The 20,164-nt window shown below is 50.8% G+C and overlaps 8 protein-coding genes across 8 annotated transcripts; 3 read left to right on the plus strand and 5 right to left on the minus strand.

Annotated features, from left to right (window-relative positions):
- Nucleotides 1-318: 318 nt before the first annotated feature.
- N7519_001679 (KRR1 small subunit processome component) lies at nt 319-1,521 on the minus strand (the record flags this gene model as incomplete). The annotated part of the gene is made up of 2 exons (XM_057288457.1): nt 319-1,380; nt 1,462-1,521. 2 exons carry the CDS (start codon nt 1,519-1,521, stop codon nt 319-321), a joined length of 1,122 nt encoding a protein of 373 aa, XP_057154540.1.
- Nucleotides 1,522-2,702: 1,181 nt separating this feature from the next.
- Nucleotides 2,703-3,242, plus strand: N7519_001680 (uncharacterized protein; the record flags this gene model as incomplete). Its single annotated transcript, XM_057288458.1, has 2 exons — nt 2,703-2,762; nt 3,006-3,242. The coding sequence occupies 2 exons, from the start codon at nt 2,703-2,705 to the stop codon at nt 3,240-3,242; spliced, it is 297 nt and encodes a 98-aa protein (XP_057154541.1).
- A 391-nt stretch (nt 3,243-3,633) lies between these two features.
- On the minus strand, nt 3,634-5,097 carry N7519_001681 (class I SAM-dependent methyltransferase; the record flags this gene model as incomplete). The annotated part of the gene is made up of 7 exons (XM_057288459.1): nt 3,634-3,661; nt 3,711-3,888; nt 3,942-4,180; nt 4,277-4,398; nt 4,586-4,651; nt 4,706-4,867; nt 4,918-5,097. The coding sequence occupies 7 exons, from the start codon at nt 5,095-5,097 to the stop codon at nt 3,634-3,636; spliced, it is 975 nt and encodes a 324-aa protein (XP_057154542.1).
- Nucleotides 5,098-8,521: 3,424 nt separating this feature from the next.
- N7519_001682 (uncharacterized protein) lies at nt 8,522-9,469 on the minus strand (the record flags this gene model as incomplete). Its single annotated transcript, XM_057288460.1, has 3 exons — nt 8,522-8,730; nt 8,782-8,989; nt 9,050-9,469. The coding sequence occupies 3 exons, from the start codon at nt 9,467-9,469 to the stop codon at nt 8,522-8,524; spliced, it is 837 nt and encodes a 278-aa protein (XP_057154543.1).
- Nucleotides 9,470-10,118: 649 nt separating this feature from the next.
- On the minus strand, nt 10,119-12,924 carry N7519_001683 (gamma-tubulin-complex subunit SPC97; the record flags this gene model as incomplete). Its single annotated transcript, XM_057288461.1, has 4 exons — nt 10,119-10,212; nt 10,265-10,482; nt 10,531-12,515; nt 12,576-12,924. 4 exons carry the CDS (start codon nt 12,922-12,924, stop codon nt 10,119-10,121), a joined length of 2,646 nt encoding a protein of 881 aa, XP_057154544.1.
- A 339-nt stretch (nt 12,925-13,263) lies between these two features.
- pup2 (proteasome core particle subunit alpha 5) lies at nt 13,264-14,317 on the plus strand (the record flags this gene model as incomplete). The annotated part of the gene is made up of 5 exons (XM_057288462.1): nt 13,264-13,283; nt 13,345-13,357; nt 13,424-13,501; nt 13,644-13,987; nt 14,038-14,317. The coding sequence occupies 5 exons, from the start codon at nt 13,264-13,266 to the stop codon at nt 14,315-14,317; spliced, it is 735 nt and encodes a 244-aa protein (XP_057154545.1).
- A 225-nt stretch (nt 14,318-14,542) lies between these two features.
- N7519_001685 (25S rRNA (adenine645-N1)-methyltransferase) lies at nt 14,543-16,080 on the minus strand (the record flags this gene model as incomplete). Its single annotated transcript, XM_057288463.1, has 2 exons — nt 14,543-15,291; nt 15,339-16,080. The coding sequence occupies 2 exons, from the start codon at nt 16,078-16,080 to the stop codon at nt 14,543-14,545; spliced, it is 1,491 nt and encodes a 496-aa protein (XP_057154546.1).
- Nucleotides 16,081-16,563: 483 nt separating this feature from the next.
- N7519_001686 (uncharacterized protein) lies at nt 16,564-19,469 on the plus strand (the record flags this gene model as incomplete). Its single annotated transcript, XM_057288464.1, has 4 exons — nt 16,564-16,693; nt 16,748-17,391; nt 17,452-18,554; nt 18,614-19,469. The coding sequence occupies 4 exons, from the start codon at nt 16,564-16,566 to the stop codon at nt 19,467-19,469; spliced, it is 2,733 nt and encodes a 910-aa protein (XP_057154547.1).
- Between the last annotated feature and the right edge of the window lie 695 nt (nt 19,470-20,164).

Here is a 20,164-nt window from a genome sequence, read left to right on the forward strand (position 1 = left end):
CTTTTCATTCGTGGATAGAATTGGCTTAACTCAAGAATTCTTTTTTCTTGACTGGCAAAATTTGAGAACACCATTGAACACGGCCGGTCATCGATCAGATGAATGAAGGATTTTACTATCAGTTCAAAAACAATTTGTGTGAAGTAGATCATTTCTTGGTATTGAACAATATTTTTGTAAATGTACACACCAGCTTGGGGCGTACACGGTTGCGTTGCAACGAAGAACCAGGAGACAAGACATTTAAACGCCAGACCTATGCACTGCCATAAGCGCCAATTCCGATACAAGATACCGATACCACAATCAAAGAGCAGATCATTCCCCGTCGGAAGAAGCTTCCTTGGACTTGCTCTTCTTCTTTTTCTTCTTCTCTTTGCGCTCGGCAGCCTCGTCGGCGTCGACATCCTCCTCGGCATCGCGTTTCCGCTTGCTCTTTTCCTTCTTTTCCTTCTTTTCTTTCTTTTCCTTCTTCTCCTTCTTCTTCTTCTTTTCGTCGAGATCGGCCGGTGTCACCTCCTCGGGCGCAACGAAATCCTTCTCGCGTTCGCGCATCTTCTCGTCCCGCTTGAGACGCTGTCGCTCGACAACTTCCTCCTTGTGAACGCGTTCCTTGGCCTCCTTCGACAAGAAGTACTCTCCAGACTCGATCTGCAAATCGACCTTGCTCTTCTCCGGTGCAGGAGGGAACGGCGTGTACGTCTTCTTCGTCTTGTCGGTGACCTTGAACGGCACGTGACGCTTGGACAGCGTGCGCTTCTTGAAGTTAGGCAGGAACCGGTCCCAGGACTCTTCCGCCAGCGTCGGGTCCTTGGCGAGCTCGCGCTTGATCATCAACTCCTTGATGTGGTAGATCGGGTGGATATTCGCCATACAGTCGTCGATAATGCGTCGCACCTCCTTCAGTCCCTTGAACGGACCCATCACCGCCACCGTGTTACCCTGTACCAGGATGTATGTGCTAGTGAGCAGCTCGAGCGCTTTGAGGGTTGAACCGTTCGGGCCGAGGATGCGCTGTCGCCGCTTCACGAATCGCTCTTTGTTCCGCACTTGGTTGCGGATCTTGATCACATCACATGCCACGCCGTCTTCGAGGATCTTCATCGCTTGTGTCACTGGTACGCTTCGTGCGAGCAACTTGATCAAATCCCGGGCTTTGATGATCGCTGCTGGGTCGTAGGTCTTCCGCGTGGTCTTCACTGTCATGCTACCTTCAACCAAATCCAGTGTACAAGCGATGCCCTGCTTCTCCAGCGCTCGTGTGATCACCGGCCATGCTTCCTTCAAGTACTGTTCACGGTATTTGGGAAAGAGTGTCATGAAGGACGACTCCTCTGCGAAACTGCCCGCGGCATTGTGTTCCGGTTTGAATTCTTCGATCTGTTACGGGAATGCGTCAGTAAAGACTTTTCTTCTCTTTTCTTTTTCGATGTAAAAGAGATAGCATATGTGTTGGCTTACCTTCCACTTATCGATATCATCTGTATCCCAGGCCTTTTCCTTATTGTGTGTTGAAGGCATCTTGTTGGTGGTTAAGGAAAAAGAATTGGCGTCCCAGAGCTCAAATGAAAATCCGCGCCAACTTTTTTTCTCCCCGCTTTCCCCGATTGGGTAGGCTGATGCCTTACATATCAGGCGTCAACACATCTAGATTGGGTTCCTGCATAACTATCTTCCTTTCTGTTAACTCTACGCTGATGTCCACCGCGTACGGGCTAAGTATAGTTAAAGTTGAGGGAAACCATCATCGGCAAATAACAAGGGTACTTTGATCTCAGGTACTTCGTACAGAAAAGATAAATGAATTGGAGATTGATGGCAAAAGTTTGCGATTTCCACATCCATAAATTGACTATTTTGACTATCATAGGCTTTCCAAGTACCAATCTTCCATGACCGATTTGTACTAATTGCAGCCGCAATCTGTCTGGTCTGGATTATCCCCTGCATGGCTGTTTTAGCCTCAGAACCCCTGGAAACCAATCACAAGGACTGTACGCGATAGGCACGACTCTCGGGTAGATCTGTGCCCAATGGTCGCCTCAAGGCTCCCCAACACACCCATAAAGAGGAGGTTGTGTAGCTTATGCATGTCGAGCTCATGTTGGTATGTTGGTTCTTTTCGCCAATCCAGATGCCGTAACTTCTCGTAGTGTCGCTCTCACCCAGGGGCATTCCAGGATGAACTTTAATAAGCCACTCACTAAAAGGTGGCATGGCCTCTTCCCGAGTAAGGGACAAGAAAACCAACAAATCAACAAGAATCCAGCTCTAGTTAGATCCCGATATGCAACTCTGCTTGTGTAAACTCCCAGTTGTTCGCGATTTGGAGGTAATGATTGGGTACCAAACCAGCATGGGGAACACACTCCACCTTGGAAGAATGTGCATGTATTGGTTCGGAGCTCCTGCTGCATAGAGAATACCGGTAGCAGACGAGACCTAACTTTTCCTAATGTGCAACATTTGAACGGACCTTGTGGCTGCCCATTGAGGCTTGAGGGGAGCTCGCTGCCGCCGTCGGGGCTATCACTTTCTATTTGGGACGAGAGTCTGCTCTGGAGGCGTGAAGGCGTGAAGGCGTGAAGGCGTGCAGGCGTGCTAGCTGATTGCACGAAGCTGTCAAGTTGTCAATCCAGTATGGAGATCGGTAACAGCTGGGATTGACATTGAAGCCAGTCAAAACGTATGTACTCTCCGAGATGGGTGTAAATCATGTGTTCCCTGAAAATCGGTGGTTCCCTGGCTCACCCGTCAGTTCGGTAAGTCCCCTCCTGTTTCATCTTCCTGTTATCTTCTGCACCTTTTGTCACTTCGCTGATCAGGTACACCTCTTGGGGCGTGATGTGTCAAAAAAACATCTTTCTCTAAAGGGTATGGTCAGATCGGGGGCCAACGGTGTCGGGTATCGCGCACTGGGCATCATCTCAACGGCTCTATCTGCACCCCCCAAGCTCCCTGCTCTCAAACCCTCTCCTGTTTCGTTTCACTCCCATTTTGTCTAGGAGCAGTTAACTAGAAGTTCAACTTACCTAGGCAGCGACAGCGATGCCTTGGCCCCAGGTCTCATTCGATACACCTTCACTTTCCCACCGCGTTGGGCAGTAACCCCGACACCGATTTCGGGTGGATACGAGGCTCTTCGGAGCCAAGACTTGATGTATGTGGGAATTGTTGGCTTCCGCAGAAACCGTGATGCGCACGGTGGACTACGAGCATCTTCTCACCTCAATCGCCGCTGAGTCGTTCCACTCGTTCTCTGTGTGACCATGCCCTCTTTCGTTGAATCATGCCGGGATTCCCGAGGTCTCCACCGGACTTCGGCAAACATACAGCGATGGTTATTGATACGGATCCCCATCGCATTACAGATGGCAAAAGGAAAGAACTGGTGCAATCAAAAAGGCTCATTCGACTAACCATCTTTCCGCTAATGCGATATGTTTATGCAAACGGGATGCGAGGAGCAAAACAACAAAATCTGTACAATGTGCTGGATGCGGAATGCAGGAGGGACCGCATCGTGGCGTCGACACAGGGCCCAATTGTCTTGCGAACTGGTTTTTTGTTCTTTCGTAAGAGGTTGTTCCATATCGAGCCATAATGCTTGCCGATTCGTCCAGATCGATGCGTTTATGGCTTTCTGCCAATGCACACGTATCTGCGCTGTCAGACTTTGTCTCTCGGTTTCATCTTGGAACAATACCTACAGTGGGAAATATGCCTTCAGTGTGGGATCTGCTGCCTCTTGCTGCGCTTGCTCCACCAAAGAATTGAAAGTATCTGGGGACATATGCAAGCGTTGAGTCAAAGGGTATAGTGCAAATGATCGAAGAAGTTGCTGCATGTTTGCACAACTGTATCGGCCGATGTCTCGCATCCGTCGGTCTGCATTGAACTAATCAGTCTCGTTCGTTCTTCCTGGGCAGCCAAATACTGACCAGTCGACCACGCAGATAGAGGAAGAGGAATCATCTTTGCATCCACCTCGACGAAGCCCGCCTCGGTCATGAGATTTCTCAGTTTCGATCCGATCCGAAGATCTTTCCTGTCCTCCAGTGCACGCAGGTATTGTGTGCTCCACCTCCTCAAAGCATGCTCATCGGTGATCGAGCCGTTGTCTGATTGAACATTGAAGTATATCTCCACCATTTGGACCCAACCTCCAGGCTTCAAGACCCTTGACGACCGCTGATGTTAGTCCTGATGTTTCAGTTGGAGGACTCCTGCCTCATGAAAGTGGCGGCAAAGTCAACTTGCTCTGGAGGATTCGCACCTGACTATGTCGCGAAGATAGGATGGCCATCGGGATCGGTTGATGCCGGTCGCAAGGAGTCTAGAGTGGACAAGATCGAAATGGTTTGCAGGAAAGGTGAAACGGCGGTTCAAGTCATCGACCTATTCGGCACACGTTAGCGACTGTCTCTCGGGAGGGCACGCACACCTGAACGGAACTGGAGTTCAAGATTGACGGATCCCATAAAGGTCCCGAAGCACGAAGACATGGGTCAGAGGCAGTGTTACAGCCTTGCCATGGTGTAAACCACACCGGCCCCGCGGTGAGATGTGAGACAGGGTTACTTACCTGGAGCCACAAGTTGTCAGGCATGTCCTCTGGACTCATGTGAGGGGCAATGTCTACGCCGATGACCTATGAACCAAAATATGAGGATGCTGTCGGGCGCAATCAAAGGGAACATCTCACTTCGCAGTCAGGATTCTGCTCGGCGACATCGACGGCCCAGGATGCGGATCCATGCCCACAGTCTAGAACTCTTCTCAGTCGACGGATTGGTGGGAAGATGAGACGGTTATCGAAAATTCTCTGGAAAACTTGTTGTTGATCTTCGAGTCGTTGTGCTTCTTCCTGGCTCAGCCGTCAGTGAGAAGACAACGATAAAAATCTGGGCCCCTTACCTCATCGACCGGTCCAAAGTACGTACGATGTTCGATCGAATATTTCTGATACTCACGACCTTGGAATGTGACCGTGTCGAGATATTCACGGTCTAATTCTACCGTCTGTGAATCGGGGCTCCTGGCGGCCATCAACGTCAGTTGCCTTTGGTCCAGAGGAGCAGTGGGAAGAACTAGCATACGCCATTATCACCCTAAATCGAGTGGCGCTGTGGATTAAGAAGAAAATATGAGCTGGTATATCCTGATTTGTCTAGGCAGGGCGGGGTTGAATTCTCCGAGACAAGATCTTGCTTCAGATCACAATATTCGAAAAAGGAGTGAAATGTGATGTGCTGGGGGTTTCATGGGAGCGATCGCGTGCCGCTTGAAGACTTCGGCGGTACCCCTCGGAGAGGATGGCGGCTCGCGCGAGGATCATTCACCCTTGGGCGTCTGCTCGCGAAGGCTGTATGGAGGGGCTTCCAATTATACCAAGGGACGTACTAAAATGTACGAATGGGGAAGGCCAAGCGGTCCACCCAGCCGAATTGCCTCTTTTTAAAGACAAGACTAGACGCAAGACTCGATTTGTGAAGACACGGGGTGCTTAACGGTCGAATATTTAGCAAGGATGGGGCCTGACGTGGGTGGTAACCAAATACGATCAATGCGGACTCCCAACTCCCCCTCCAAATCGTTCGTGTGGTTCCTTGGGGCCAACTCCGAATCGCTCCCTCACATCCTTGCTAGCGGAACTACTTAAGATGGCCTGAGCCGCTCTTTGCAGGAGGCTCGTGTTGCTACTCCGGGACACTGGTACGTCAACCAAGGCTTGACGAAAGGAAAAAAATGCGGGTCGGTTGACCAGCCGAAGAGTGACGAATAGTCCCGGACGATTGGCACCAGAATGGGCAAGTATCAGACAGATATGGCTCGGTTCCGCTTCTTGAAGCCAAGCTAATGAACCTTGAAACTAGGCGGCGGTGCCGCCAACTAATGCACAGTTCGCCGTCTCGCATAGTACCTACTTTCTTCGAGGGTCCAAGGCGCCCGACGGTGTGGATCGAGTACAAATCCGGACACGCCGCTGAATCTGACTGGGCTCTCCATACGCCCGTCAAAGAATCGCAAATTAGCATGTTAAACATGTGGGTAATTCCGCGACTATCATCAGCGGTTAAAGTGCAAGTCTACAGAAAATTGAATCGCATCTTGACTCGAACTCCTCACCATGATTCCACCGCAGCGAACAAACAATGTAACAAGGACTCGGTGAAGAATGGAAGAAAACGGACCATCCATCAATTGAAGCAAAATTATGCAGCATTTCGCCATGAGGTTTGAAACGAGGGCAATGCAGCCGATGTACGACATGAGACACCATACGGAGAAAGAAAAAAGAAGAGTTGAGCAATTGGCCATGATAAAGCGGACCGAGAAGAAGAAAATCCGGGTTGGAATTTACGCCAACCCTTGCGTATGTACGTTGTACAGACCAAATAAGCCCTGCATTGCCGATGCCAAAGGCCAAGGGATCACCGGTTCCCGCTGTCACTCAAATGAAGAATGCAACTAAAAAGGAAAGCAGTTGGACCGAATGGCTATGGCTTCCAGCCCCTTCGCCTATGGTCAGACCGTCTCTTCTCCCATGTGCAGGACTGTGCCAAGTGGCTTGTCCAGTCCGGTCTCACCAAAATGGCTCCAACAGCCCCTCAAATTGAGTGGGGCTTGACGGGCAGGATCAGCAACTTCCTCCTTGGGGCATCCATTCCCTCGGAATTTTGGTGGGTTTGGTTTTGGGATTTTATTTTATTTCTTGCCCCTCCAACTTCGCTCTCTCACCGCTTGTCCGAACAGTTTTCCAAGGTTGCGTCCGATTCGGACGTTGGAGTGGGACACTATGGAGATTTGCTACAGGGATTTTTAGCCTGTCTCCGGATACTCCCAATATGACAGAAGTACCGATGCAATGGATCGATGCTGTTTTGATCCTCTGCCTTTTCTAGATACTTCTCCTGTTTGGGTTTGCCTTGGTGTGCCTTGGTTTGTGGTATATTGTACTTGCTTACTCCGTGCTGAGAGTACTGGGCGGCGGGAAAGATATCCCGTGTGAATGTGGATATCCATTGCCTTTACGAGAAGGTACGGAATATCCATGGATGCCATTACACAATATACGACATGGGCAGTATCCACTCCGTCCGAATCCACCGAGAAAAGGCCTTTGAAATTATTGTCGCCCCCTTTGGTACCATTGTACGGAGCACTCAGTACTCCGTAGGTACTCCTATTTTTTCTTCACCCTGGGTCAATTCTCCGAGACAATGGGGGTCCCACTCCCTGACAGCAACAATCCATCTCCAGTTCAAGGACCTTGGTACTTGCAGAGTCACAGTGAACAATATTCCCACTGCATATTGTTCTCTCATAACCTTTAATATATGATTATATGACGAGATGTCAAAGCAGACATTTCCCAGTCTCGTTACGCATAAGTCCATTTTTCAAGTATATCCACTGTTGCATCCCAATTCAAAAAGACTCTTAAGTCTGAAGCAAAAGGGAAAAAAAAACCCTCCCCCATATACCTAGGTACAGTATACTCCGTACTCATCCAAACTGTCGGGATTTCGACAGGGCTTACCCGTCCCCGCCGTTGGCTGAAAACCCAGCGCCATGGTTCATCTCTCGGGTAAGGGGGCCGCCTACCAACTTTTTTTTCTTTCCTTTTGGTCTTAGATATACCTACCTAGGTAGGTAAATATGTACACTTCAAAGGTCTCTCCTATTTCTGAACCTGAAAATATATATATATAGAAGAAAAATATATGGGAATCTAGCTCGGAATAAAACGGGTAATTTTGGGATTTCCCCCTTAGCGTATTCAACCATTCACTGCCCCGTTCTCCATATCGTAGCCCCAATATAGTGGCTCAGCTTCCAAATAGGGAGCTATACACGCACTTAGGTAGTCACGGTCCTACTAATATACTAGCATGGCAGAAGAGAGAAAAAATGTTGGATAGTCCCAACATTGTATGATCATCAGCAGATTCCTCGGGATAGAAACACATGCAACCCACTACGGAGTATGTAATTATATATTACACCTACTAAATATGACAAATTATCACCGGGGCAGACCATCCAGCAAGGCACTTCTACTACCTCTTTGGTCCAAAGTGAGGCTGGTAGATGATAATATCTCAATTTGTATCCGAGTCAACTTAGGGTATCCCAATGGTGAGCATCTCGGATGCAGAAGGAGAGTGCTATAATAGAGGTTAAATTAAACATGTAGCAAATTTCAAACCGAGAAAGTGCATCGTCATTGAGCTTTAACGAGCGTATACAGAGGAGTGTTAGTCGAATGTCGTATATAGTCTCAATGCGTAAGTACACATATATATGTATGATCTACCAGCCATTGATCGTGAAAAGCACTGTCGCTGCCACATATGCTCATATAAACAGCAGAAATTTCCATAAATCGAAGAGTGGGGTATATAAGGCTACACAGAGAATAGGAAGAAACTAAGCATAACGCTTACAACAGAGGAATGCACCTTAGAACACCGCCAGTACCCCTTCAAGCACAAGGTCAGTACAAAAAGCACTTGGCCTACCGCACATCCTCCCTCCCCGTCATAAACTTGACGCCCGCTGAAACAATCTGCATAACTGTCTCAATCTCCGCTTCCGTCCGTGGCGCATAGATCAAAACAAATTCCGCCGGGATATCAGGCCTCGTGCCAAGCGAAAGAAGCCCGATCGCAGATGTACCCGAGAAAGCATGACGCTGGCCCAAACCAGCCTCGATAACCTTGATACCTAGAAAGTAATGTTAGCACAGGAACATCAGACGAATTGAGCAGACCATACAATCAGCTGGTGCAAGAACCACATGAACCGAGTGGTCGTTCCCCGAATGAATATGCGCAATCTCACGCCGCATAGTTTGTGCAATCCCGGAGACAGGAAGATGGTCTGCGACAAAGAGCCCATCAGCGTGGCGTTCCAGATTCGACCTCTGGAATTTCACTAGGTGATGGTTCCGATGACCGAAGGCAGTGAACACAGTACGGAATTTCTGTCACGATAACACGATCAGGTCATAGCTCTTCACCCTAGCCTAGGGATACACACATACCTCCATGACAGCCTTATCTGGCAGCTGCGTCAACTGCCTCTGCGGTACAACGTGCGGTCCAACAACAGGCCTCCCTTCCCCACGCCGACTCCCCAACTGTTCCTCGGACAAGATCAAAAACCCATCATCGCCCTTCCCGTGGCCCTCAGCTGCCGCAATGCGCCTCGCGTACTCGTCTGTGCTGAACATCTCGCGCCCGAATGGCTGGAACAGCGCGCGCACGACAACCCATCCCAGCGCGTTGTTCGGCAGCCCGCCGGGTCCGTAGGATTTGAAGATTTTGTAATCGCGGTAGGCGGCGGGGAGGATGAGAGTCGAGACGACTAGCGCTGCGGCGCTGAGGGCCAGGGTTAGGCGGTCTTGGGTTGTGTTGGGGTGTGGGAATGGGATGCGGAGGACGGAGGTGAGGGTTATTGGCATGTTTGTGGTGTTTGTGTCGATAGTACGGAGTATACGCTTGGAGATATGTAGGGTGTTTTATCTTTATTTTATTCCTTTTTGAATTTCACGAATACCAGAGGGATTCTTGCAATTATACAGAAATGCCCAGGTGGTCGTTATTGCAGGCCAAATCCGGCTGACGTGAGAAGCCGCTTGCTGACGCGATCCCGAGGAATTCGCGTGCTCCGGATCTCTTCCGGAATTTGTTAGGCAAGGGACACTTCACATTGTAAATCTGAGATTCCTTTCGCTATGCTACTCGTATTATCATTAATCCCCGTGTCTGGCATGACTTGGTTCATGGATCTAGGTACAGTGATCTGATTTCCACGGCCCCACAGACGTGGCTTGATACCTACATATTGTAGGTAGGTGCGATATAGCCCGTTTGGACCCAATTCCACTTCGGATGGTTTCGGTGAATCGCTCATCGCTGCGGTGTTCGACAATCTGTGGCATATGGGTCCGTATCACCGGCTTCAAGGTGGCAGCCAGCAGACATCATTGGCCTGAAGCGCTTTCCTTCTTGTGCCCATAGCCAGAGCACCCAACCGCGTCTCTGTTGTGGGTTGATTATGTTGATAATGATATCAAGGTATAAAATACACAGAGCAAGGATTGCAAGCTTTCAATCCTCTTTACTCTCCTCTCGGCTGATAGAGGTCAAGGAGTGTGCAAGCTTCAGAAGGACCACACTCTCCGTGGCAGCGAAGTAGTTCAAGCTGTATAGTGCAGTTAGAACAAGTAATGTGAATGTCTAAGGGCGTTGCTCACCTGTCCATCAAAATGCGAAGATGGCGCGAGAAATGATCCTCGTATCGTTTCAATGTGTCCTCGAGTTTTCCAATTCGCGTTGGATCATATCCTCTGGCATCAGCGCCCGGGACTTTGCCTCCAGCCAGGTCGGGATCGGCTGAGGCCAAGGCGCGTGAAAGTGATGCCGCAGTCCAGGAAGCAAACATGGTGCAGCAAGTCACCAGTTTCGAATGAATCTATATAGTTATTAGTATGAATGCTACCGCGAGTGTGGAGGAACGTACCTTCAACAGTTTAGCCTGTGTGAGCATGCATTCCTTCAAACACGTATCCAAGAAATCCACATGATCCTGCATCAGTTCATCAACCGTCCGGTTGACCTGCTTCATATCATTTTCCTCCACCTCCGACGCATCGGCGTCAACGCTGTTGACACGGTCCATCAGACCCACCCAATTCGGCTCAATGACCTCGGCCGTACAAAAGTACAAAAGCTGCTGAACAAACACCAACATCTTCGCGCGCAGGTTCCACGCCCGTCGTTTCCATATTTCAAGCCGTCGATCGGAGGACTTATGACGCCAGCTGGTGGTTTTGTTCTGGTCTGCCCAGGACGTGACCAGCAACGTCTCGAGATGGCGCAGCGACAGAAGATGACGGAAAATAAGTTGATACCGCAGAACAGTCTTGCGGCTAATGACCAATGACAGAGGGAATGGAACTGAATAGTCCAGCTCAAGCGCATCGAATCCAAGAATATCTTTGTCCTCGTCGGTGGAATGGACGGCGGACACTTGTTGCTTCTCCGCTTCTGCGCCCTCTTGGTTGACTCCTGAAACATTCACAACTTGCATCAACCATTTCGTGAGGCCGATCTTGTTCATTCGCACCTTGACGTCTTCCTTGAACGGGTCCAGTGCTGCAACACTGCCGGGCTGTCGAAGGACAATATCCAATAGAGACTGGAGCTTGCCCTCGTTGACAGCGCGTGCCGGTTTTCGTAGCTCGGAAGCACCAAGTTCAAGAAAGTACGAAAAGAAATCGGAGCGATCCAGGAAGAAGTAATGTTTCAGGGAGCGGAACCGGGTAGTAAGGGAGTTTTTCGTGACGAGAAGATTCAACAAGGAAGCATTGGCGTAGGTGTAGGCGGAATTTACGTTGTCCAAGAAGCGTGGATCGTCGAGCGTGTTCGGGACATCTTTGACCTCTTTGCTGACGTCGACACCACCGCATTCACGCACCACGTTGAGATACTTTCCAGCGAGTAAAACTTTATCCTGCACGCTCTTCAGCTGAGGCGGAACCTCGTGCTCTCGAATCGTATAGCGTTTCTCCCAATACTCGTCCGTGTAGTCCTCCTCGAGTTTCTCGCGTTTGATCCATTTTTGTTCCTTGACTAGGAACTCGGCGTGGGGATCTTTGATACCGCCGTGGTGCAGCCATTCGTTCAGCATGGCCATGTAAGGCCTACTGGCATCACGCAGTAACGTCTGAAGCAGGGTTTTGGTGATTGGATCACCTGAGAATGAGGCCAGACGTCCCGTTAGGAGTCCAAGAATATTGCCTCCTTTGCACATTTTCTTGCGGGCCATAGACCCTGGTACTAAGTCTCCGCCTTCTTTGAGCTGTTCAAGTATATTGTCAACATCTTCATCGAAGTCGTCAATCGACTCCTCAAGGTCTTCATCTAGAAGACCATTTTTGAGCAGCAGTTCCTGGCCCATCGAATATAGTTGGGCTAGACATTGACTGGTGGGCATTGTGTGGAGATGAAGGAGGTGCAAGGTAAATGTAGGATTGTTCAGCAGCTGGCCTTCCAGCTGGGCGATAAGGATCAGGTAGTCTTTGAGGAGTCTTCGAATAGATGCACACAGCGAGTGACTGACGGCGCCACACTCAGCGCGGCTTTGTATTTCCACAAATGCCTCCATAGCACTGTAGTGTGTCGCCATTTTCAGCATTGACTGGATGAGGTCACGGAGTGTCGGATCTAGGCCCGGGGCTATCTTGAAGACTGGGCCCGTAAGCCGGTCTTTCTCGATCGATGGATCGTATGAGCTAGCGTAGTGAATGTATTGACCTTCAAATCCCATGAAGACGAACAACAAGTCCTCCAGGATCGCTGCTTCCTGGGCATCGGGTGAGAGCTCTCGGAGTGGCCGAGGGTGAAGGGCTTGCGGGGCCGTCGAAGCTAGAGGGGGAACTGATACACGACATGCGAGGGGAGCTGTCGAGTGTGGTATCAATGACGCTTGGGGATTCCACGGAGCTGTAAATGAAAGATCGTGGTTAGCAAAATCCATTGTATTGCGACGTAGGGACTACTCACAATCTACCGCGCCATTATCCCCATTCCGAGAACTGGGGTTTGCGTCATCGAGTTGAACGGGCTTCCGAGGCCGAGTCCTATCCCAATCGCCTCTGCTAGCTGCAGGGTTCGCAGGGTTCCTTCGCACTGCCTTTTCCCGTGATGTGACCACCATTCGTTCTTGGCGCTTCTCGGACATGCTCTTCTGATCGCGGGAAGCTCTGTGTTTCTGACTCGAGGTGCTGTGGCGCAAAGGATCCTTGTTCTCGACTTGTAGCGGCGACGGTCCACGGGTTTCGGAATCGACGCGATTGGAGACGGCGCGGGGTCGTGGAGCGCTCATATACGCGGCGCGGTCATTGGCAGACATAGTCCCGCGAGGGCGACGAGTAGATCATGCAGCATAGGAGATCGAAGGGCGCGAAATCGAAGAATCAGTAACAAAAATAGCAGAACCAATGTATATGAGAAGATGCAAGTATCCAAAACAACTCCACTTTTGGTTTGGGTAGATGTCGCCTCAGGCACCAAGGCAGTAACAGGCACCTCACCTCTTGCGTACGTCGAGAGCTTCCCTTCCCGAGCTTCACTCAGACATCCACCTCTGCTCCTCTTCCGTTCCAACTGATTCTCTCCTCCATCGTGATTCTATATTGCTTTATTGCTTCTTTTTTAGACAAGTCTCTCCCGTCCCATCAGATACTCCAATATGTTCATTGCACGATCAGAGTATGGTAAGCTTCGTCAGGATCTCCCCCTCACCGCGGAATCAACTAACAGCTCTGGACAGACCGTGGAATCAAGTACGTTATTCGAGATTAATCCCTGTGATTAGACAGACCCGCAGCCTGACAATGTTCCCTCCGCAGCACCTTCTCCCCGAAGGTCGTTTGTTCCAGGTCGAATACTCTCTTGAAGCTATCAAATTGGGCTCCACCGCGATCGGAGTATGTCATACCACTCAGTTCCTCTTTGCTCCAAGATTCCTAGAATGCCCTCCAAACACAACGAGCGATCTTTGTACTGTTGTCGGAGCGCAACACCAAGGATAATGCGATTATGGGACCGTCGTTCCTAACACTCATCTAGGTAGCAACCTCCGAGGGTGTGATCCTCGGTGTCGAGAAGCGTGTCACATCTACGCTGCTCGAAGCGTCGTCCGTCGAGAAGATCGTCGAAATTGATCAGCACATTGGCTGTGCCATGTCTGGTCTGCAGGCCGATGCCCGCAACCTGGTCGAACATGCCCGCGTCGAGTGCCAGAACCACGCCTTCCACTATGCCGAGCCTCTGCGGGTCGAGAGTACCACGCAGGCAATTTGCGATTTAGCTCTGCGATTCGGTGAGAGCGGTGATGACGAGGAGAGTGTCATGAGCAGACCGTTTGGTGTTGCGCTGTTAATCGCTGGTTATGATGAGGACGGGCCCCAACTGTAAGATATGCAGTTGCCTTTTTCTAATTTATTTACTAACTGCTTGCTAGATACCACGCTGAACCGTCCGGCACATTTTACCGGTATGACGCCAAGGCCATTGGCTCGGGAAGCGAAGGCGCGCAGGCGGAGCTGCAGAATGAATACCATCGGTCTTTGACTCTAGCAGAGGCCGAGACGTTGGTCCTCAAGACGCTGAAGCAGGTCATGGAGGAGAAACTTGATTCTAAGAATGTCCAGCTGGCTAGTGTCACCAAGGAGAAGGGTTTCCGTATCTACAACGATGAGGAGATGGGCCACGCCGTCACACAGCTGGGTGGCAACCAATGAGGGCGATTAGTGTCGAAGATATCTCTTGAAGTGGCTCCTTGGACTCGATTTGGAGGCTAGTACCTATGTCGGGAGCAATAGAAAAATAATGACGATGCCGTCCAACGCTCATATGCTGGCCTAACTACATCGTATTTCATGCAGTAGATTGTCCGTGAATGTGGTGGTCATGCATGGGATATTTTGGCTATGTATAATAACATATGAACCCATCCTTCGCAACATCTAACGGATCTTATAAACACATGGCTTCAGCACCTGTGCCTCCTGCTCAGGTGACATGCCAGACTCTGATTCAGGCTTGCGGTCAACAAAGCGCTTCTTGCTACCAGGCGCAGGCGCGCTGAGAGCCGAAGCGTGTTTCCCCTTGGTAGGCGCACCACCCTGCTTAACAAACACCATTCTCACAAACATCTTATTGGACTTATCCACGGATTCCTGGCGAAGCATGAACCCACGAGACCGGAACACCTCCACAAACGCCGAGATATCAGTCTCGTCGTTATTGTCAGACGGCCGCACATCCTCAGCAAAGATATCAGTCTCGTCGACGTCGGAATCTTCACCGCCCTTCTTCTTGGACTTCTTCTTGTCTGCCTTGCTGCCGGGCTTCTGCGCGCCGATCTGAGACTTCTTGCGTTGGACCTTGCCAAATCGACTTTTGACCTCACTGACCCAGCACTCGCCCTTGCCGTCACCCCGCAAAATACGCCATGCCTCCTCGACGAACGAAACCCAATTGGTTCCCATCAGGCTCAGACAGAAAATAGCGACATCCGCCGCTCCATCTTCCAAGGGAAGATTCGAGATATCGGCTTTGGTGATCAGCGGATCGGGCGCTGCCAGATCGTAGCTGTTGAGCTTGATGTTCAGCTTCTTGGCGGAGGGTGTCAAGGCGCGCGCGAGCTGTGCATCGCCACAGCCCAGATCGGCGAATGTGCATAGTCCGGTGGGACGACGGGGAGCGGGTAACCCTTAGCAGGGTTAAGGGGCTTCCCTCGCCTGGGAAGCGGGATGGCACCGCGGGTGCGGATGGTCTTGATGTAGTCATCGACCGGGTTGGAGGGCCAGGACTCCTTCACCTGTCGCGCGAATCCGGCATGGTACTCGTCAAAGAGCTCCGGGTTTGTACTGAACATCTCGAGTGCTTTCGCGGAGGGGGTGGTGTAGAGGGTTTCGTTCAGGTGGCGGAACCGAGAGGAGACCAGCTTCTGTCGCATTGCTTGCTGGAGCGGAGTCAGGTTCGATGTTGGTGGGAGTGCAGGTGCAGCGGGAGCAGGAGCAGGAGCAGGAACTTCTTTAGCCGGAGTAGTGGTAGCACCACCTGCCTCAGTCTTGTCCTCTGGGACGTTGTCCTTGTTCTCCTTGTTCTTCTTGTTCTTCCTTTGCTTCTTCTTCTTGGGTGCTTTATCTTCGGCTTGACCTGCGTCTGGATCGGCGGCAGCAGTTTCGCTTGTAGGCCCCTGGGTGGTGGCTGTCTCAAGTGTCTGCTTATCCTTCTTTTCCGTATTCTGCTTCTTCTCTGGCTTCACGAAAGCATCTGCGCCACGCTTTCCACCCTTGGCCGTACCCTCGATGTGCCTCCGGTACATCTCATCCACATTGCCTGCGGTGACGCGATCGTTGGCACGCTTGCGCTTATTGTTCTTCGCATTAGCGTTGGAGGCATCCTTCTCCGGCTGAGACTCGTTCTTGGGTTGCGCGGCCTGAGTCTGTGGCTTTAGAGCAGAACTCTCAACGGACCATCCTGGAACAGCGAACATGATTAATTCTAAAGGATTGGTTGTAAATGTCCAATGCCTTCGAAGTAGAGGAAACGGCACCTCAGGGAAAAAAAAACCCTCTCAAAATTTCGTTATCGGTAATTTTACTATCAGATTACATACACATTGGTGCCTCAGGCGCCAGACCGGGGTAAACCTCGCCTAAATGCCTATATGACGTTGTTTTGGAGCACAAGAACGTTGTACGGACACCCTAGACGTTTCATAAGCCCTTGTAATTACCTACCTAGGTAGGTATGAATGTCAATAATACTGTAGCAGTCTGACTGTGCCTTAAGAAAGAATACTGCAGATATGTAGGTGATCATATCCTTGACGAACCACGATGTATCACGGGTGATCTGCGATCCTCGGCAGCTTTTCCCTCTTAGCTCTATTTCTTATTTATCTGATCATCGTGCCTTTTACCCCCACAATGTCCTCGCACATGTCCACTCTGCAATCTTGAGTCCTCCCAAGGTTATGGCTGACGACCTGAAAGACCAGCTGGACATGCCAGCGGATATTACTGTTGGCGGTTCTGCGGAAGCCTCAACCGCACGGTCAGGTTCCCGCAGACTCCCGAAGAAACGAACCAAAACCGGCTGTTTGAGTATGTTACAGAACATTGGGGATAGAGAGTTCCCTCGTTGACGAAGCCTCATAGCTTGTCGCAAGCGCCGGATCAAGTGCGGCGAAGAGAAACCAATATGCACCAATTGCGTGAAATCCAAGCGGATCTGTGAGGGATATGCCCAGCGAGTCGTGTTCAAGAACCCCATAGGCATCTTCGGGTCTTTCAATAGTGGCCACGGCCAGGATCCACAAATAGAGCAAGGACATATGAGTCTGCCGATGCACAACGACTACGGCTCTCAACTCCCTCCCCAACAAGCGGCAGCCGCTGCTCAGCATCCAATGCTAGCTCCGCGACCCGTCGACCCAGCGGCGATGGGATATCATTCATCCCCGTCCCGAACCTCTTCCTCGAGTCAAATCCAGCCGATTAATGTACCTCCCTTCTATTATCCAGCAGCTCAAATGCAGCCACCAAGCCACATGTGGCACATTCACCCGATAGCTCAAACGGAGGGCACGCTGGTTGGGACTGACTTCCCACAAGCACAGCAATCTGTCCAGTTTGGCCAGACGAGCGCTCCGCATAGGCCTCATGCAAACTTACAAGATGTACCCGGGATCGCCAGCCCGGTTGGTCAGACAGCAGAAGAACACGCCTCCGATGTCTCCCCGGTACCAGCGCTCAATCCATTGCCGGGAAACAGGGAGAGCGAGATCAACCCGCTTCCTCAGGTATGCATTGCCATTATCTCTTTTCTTTTAACGGCTGGTATGCTGACTATAATCTCTTAGATGACCCAGCCGCTGCCGACGATATATCATTATCAGCCACCGCCAGGGCAATTACCGCAGCAATTGCTGTCTCATGACCAGTTTATACCCCATCAGATACCGCATCAACCACAAGTGATATACATGGAGGATGAAAGCGAGGATTATTACGACGTAGACTCGGACGATGAAACGGTGGATCAATCGCAGGCCGAAGGCTTCAACCAGTTGAGTCTCATCATGGCCTCTGCTAACGGCGATGAACGACAACTCCGCTCCTTCACGACTTACCTGAACGAGCCCAACGTGCTCGCCTCATATCGTCCTACACTTGGCTCTTCTCCTCTGAACAACCCAAAGACTGCCCGCATCTTTGCTCACTTCATTCACTCGACTGGTCCATCCATATCTATATTTGAACGACACCCTACTGACTCTTCGATTGTTCTGGGGGCGACTGTCCCACCGGCACAGCAGGGGCTATGGGTCTATACGCTTGCCCTCAAAGCTTTGGAGCACCCAGCCCTCCTCCAGGCAATACTGGCTGTCAGTAGCTTACACATTGCATATTTACAGCAAGTTCCCACAACAGTATCTTTGAAGCACTATCACTACGCCCTAAAACGAGTTGGTTCCGCCGTTGGCCTTCCCCTCCGGCGTAAGCAGGTCGGTACCTTGGCTGCCACTCTTTTACTGGGCTACTACGAGGTGATATCTGCCGACCACTCGAAATGGAATAACCACCTTGGTGGGTCCACCCATCTGATCCGAGAAATCGACTTTTCCAAGACCACCAGAGACCTACGGGCCCATAGACGTAGAGCTCACGAAAAGCGACGCCAGTCGGGCTGGTCGGACTCGTGGTGGGGGATGCCTGGCGATGTCTCTGAGGACGATCCCTTCTCTGAGAAAGAGGAGAGCGTCGATGAAGATCTCCTAGGCGCCATTATTGGACGAGCAGTCAACTACGACCATTTTGGATGTATCAATGAGGAGGGTACGTTGCCATCCGCAAAGCATTTCACCCGCAAGGACATTGAAGTTTTCCGGATTCAATGTGATCTATACTGGTGGTACGCAAAGCAAGATGCACTCCAGAGTTTTATCGGCGGGAACAAACTATTGTAAGTCTACACCCACGGCTACTAACAGACAAAATGATTTTGCTTATTGGTAAAACCAGAATGCCCTATTCTCAATGGGGTCAATGTCCGCCTCGAGCAGGCATTGGCCGTTTAGATGCCATCTACGGCTCCGCAGATCATCTATGGCTACTGCTCGCTCGGGTCACAGATTTTGGCTTCCGTGATCGTAAGCGAAAATTGAGAACCCTAAAGTCAGGCGGGGTGGACTGGAGGCCCGGCCCTGAGATGTTCAAATTCATGGGTCGGTTCGCTGGCAGCCCTCCGGGTCAAGGACCTGGACCATCTGGTGGCTTCGGTCCGGGGGGCCCGCCTGGCCCTCCATCCGGCACGTCTAATATGCAGCGTAAAGGGGACTCCAGGGCCCCATCCGTGCCAGACTCTACTGGAGTGTCTCCTTCTTCAAGCCCTGGGCCGACCTCTGCCGACAGTCCCCCCATGTACGGAATGGTACCCCCTCAACCGCCTGCACGCCTTCCCTCGGGATTCCAAGATAGACCGCGTGAGCCTCGTTTGTCACCAGACGAGGATGACCCGGCCCACGACATGAGTTACAAGGAAGCCGAACAAGAATGGGAAGAGATCCTGGTCGCCATGGACACATTCTCCCAAGCGTTGGGTCGCGATTTCCAGCCTTTGCCAGCGGATGTCGCGCCCCCAATCTCGACACCGTTCGGTCCTGCTCTTCAATACCGTACACATACCATTGCCGTGATCTGGGGGTTCTATTATGCTATGCGCCTTCTGCTGAATCGGATTCATCCCTCTATGCCGCCGGCCATTATGATGGCAGCCGGGGTCTGTGCTCCAACAACAGCTGGATTTGCCCAGATTATTGGGAAGATCCTGGGGGTGTCTACTACCCACAACGTTTTAACCTCGAAGCCGGAAGCTTGAGTCCGAATTTGGGTTCTTCGCTAATTGACATGTCGGTGCCACTATTCTTTGCCGCCGTGCAATATAATGATCCCAAGCAGCGAACATGGACGATATCAAAACTTCGCGACATCTCTCGCCTGACTGGGTGGAAGAGCGCGGATGCTATTGCAGGTGGTTGTGAGAAAGCATGGCTAGTCGCTGCAAAGCAAGGTCGTGGGCCACCCTATCAACGGTCATTTGAGACTGACCGAGTACGAGAAAGGGAACAAGAGCTTGAGGTAAGCATACCTATTGGATCTATTGGATACCCTTGGCCTACAACATCCACGCTAATGTAATGCGCCACAGTATGAGGCTGTGTCGAAAGAGGTTGAAGATCGTCGATTTGTGACAGTCAAGTCAGATCGAGCGCATTGGGCTTTGGGGATCTTGGAAGAGGACATTGCGAATTTAGAGGTTTAGGATTGGCTGAAGTATACAATGCACCAGTACCTCGCCGACTAGTACATACATGTACATAGTACATTAGGCATGACATACAGATCATACAGTAATGTAGACAGGTGTGGCGCAGGTAGGTCTTCGAGTCCATCTCCCCCACATTCGAAATACGTCCGACCCAATGTCATCACTGATCGACTTCTGCCTGAAGTTTTACCTCTCTCATTTATTTTTTATTTTTTGTCTCTTTTTACCCCCCAAGGCTGATTCTT

Source organism: Penicillium mononematosum, assembly GCF_028829835.1.
Source record: "Penicillium mononematosum strain IBT 11891 chromosome Unknown utg000001l:1.0-4488741.0:1.0-4491989.0, whole genome shotgun sequence".
Lineage (NCBI taxonomy): Eukaryota > Fungi > Ascomycota > Eurotiomycetes > Eurotiales > Aspergillaceae > Penicillium > Penicillium mononematosum.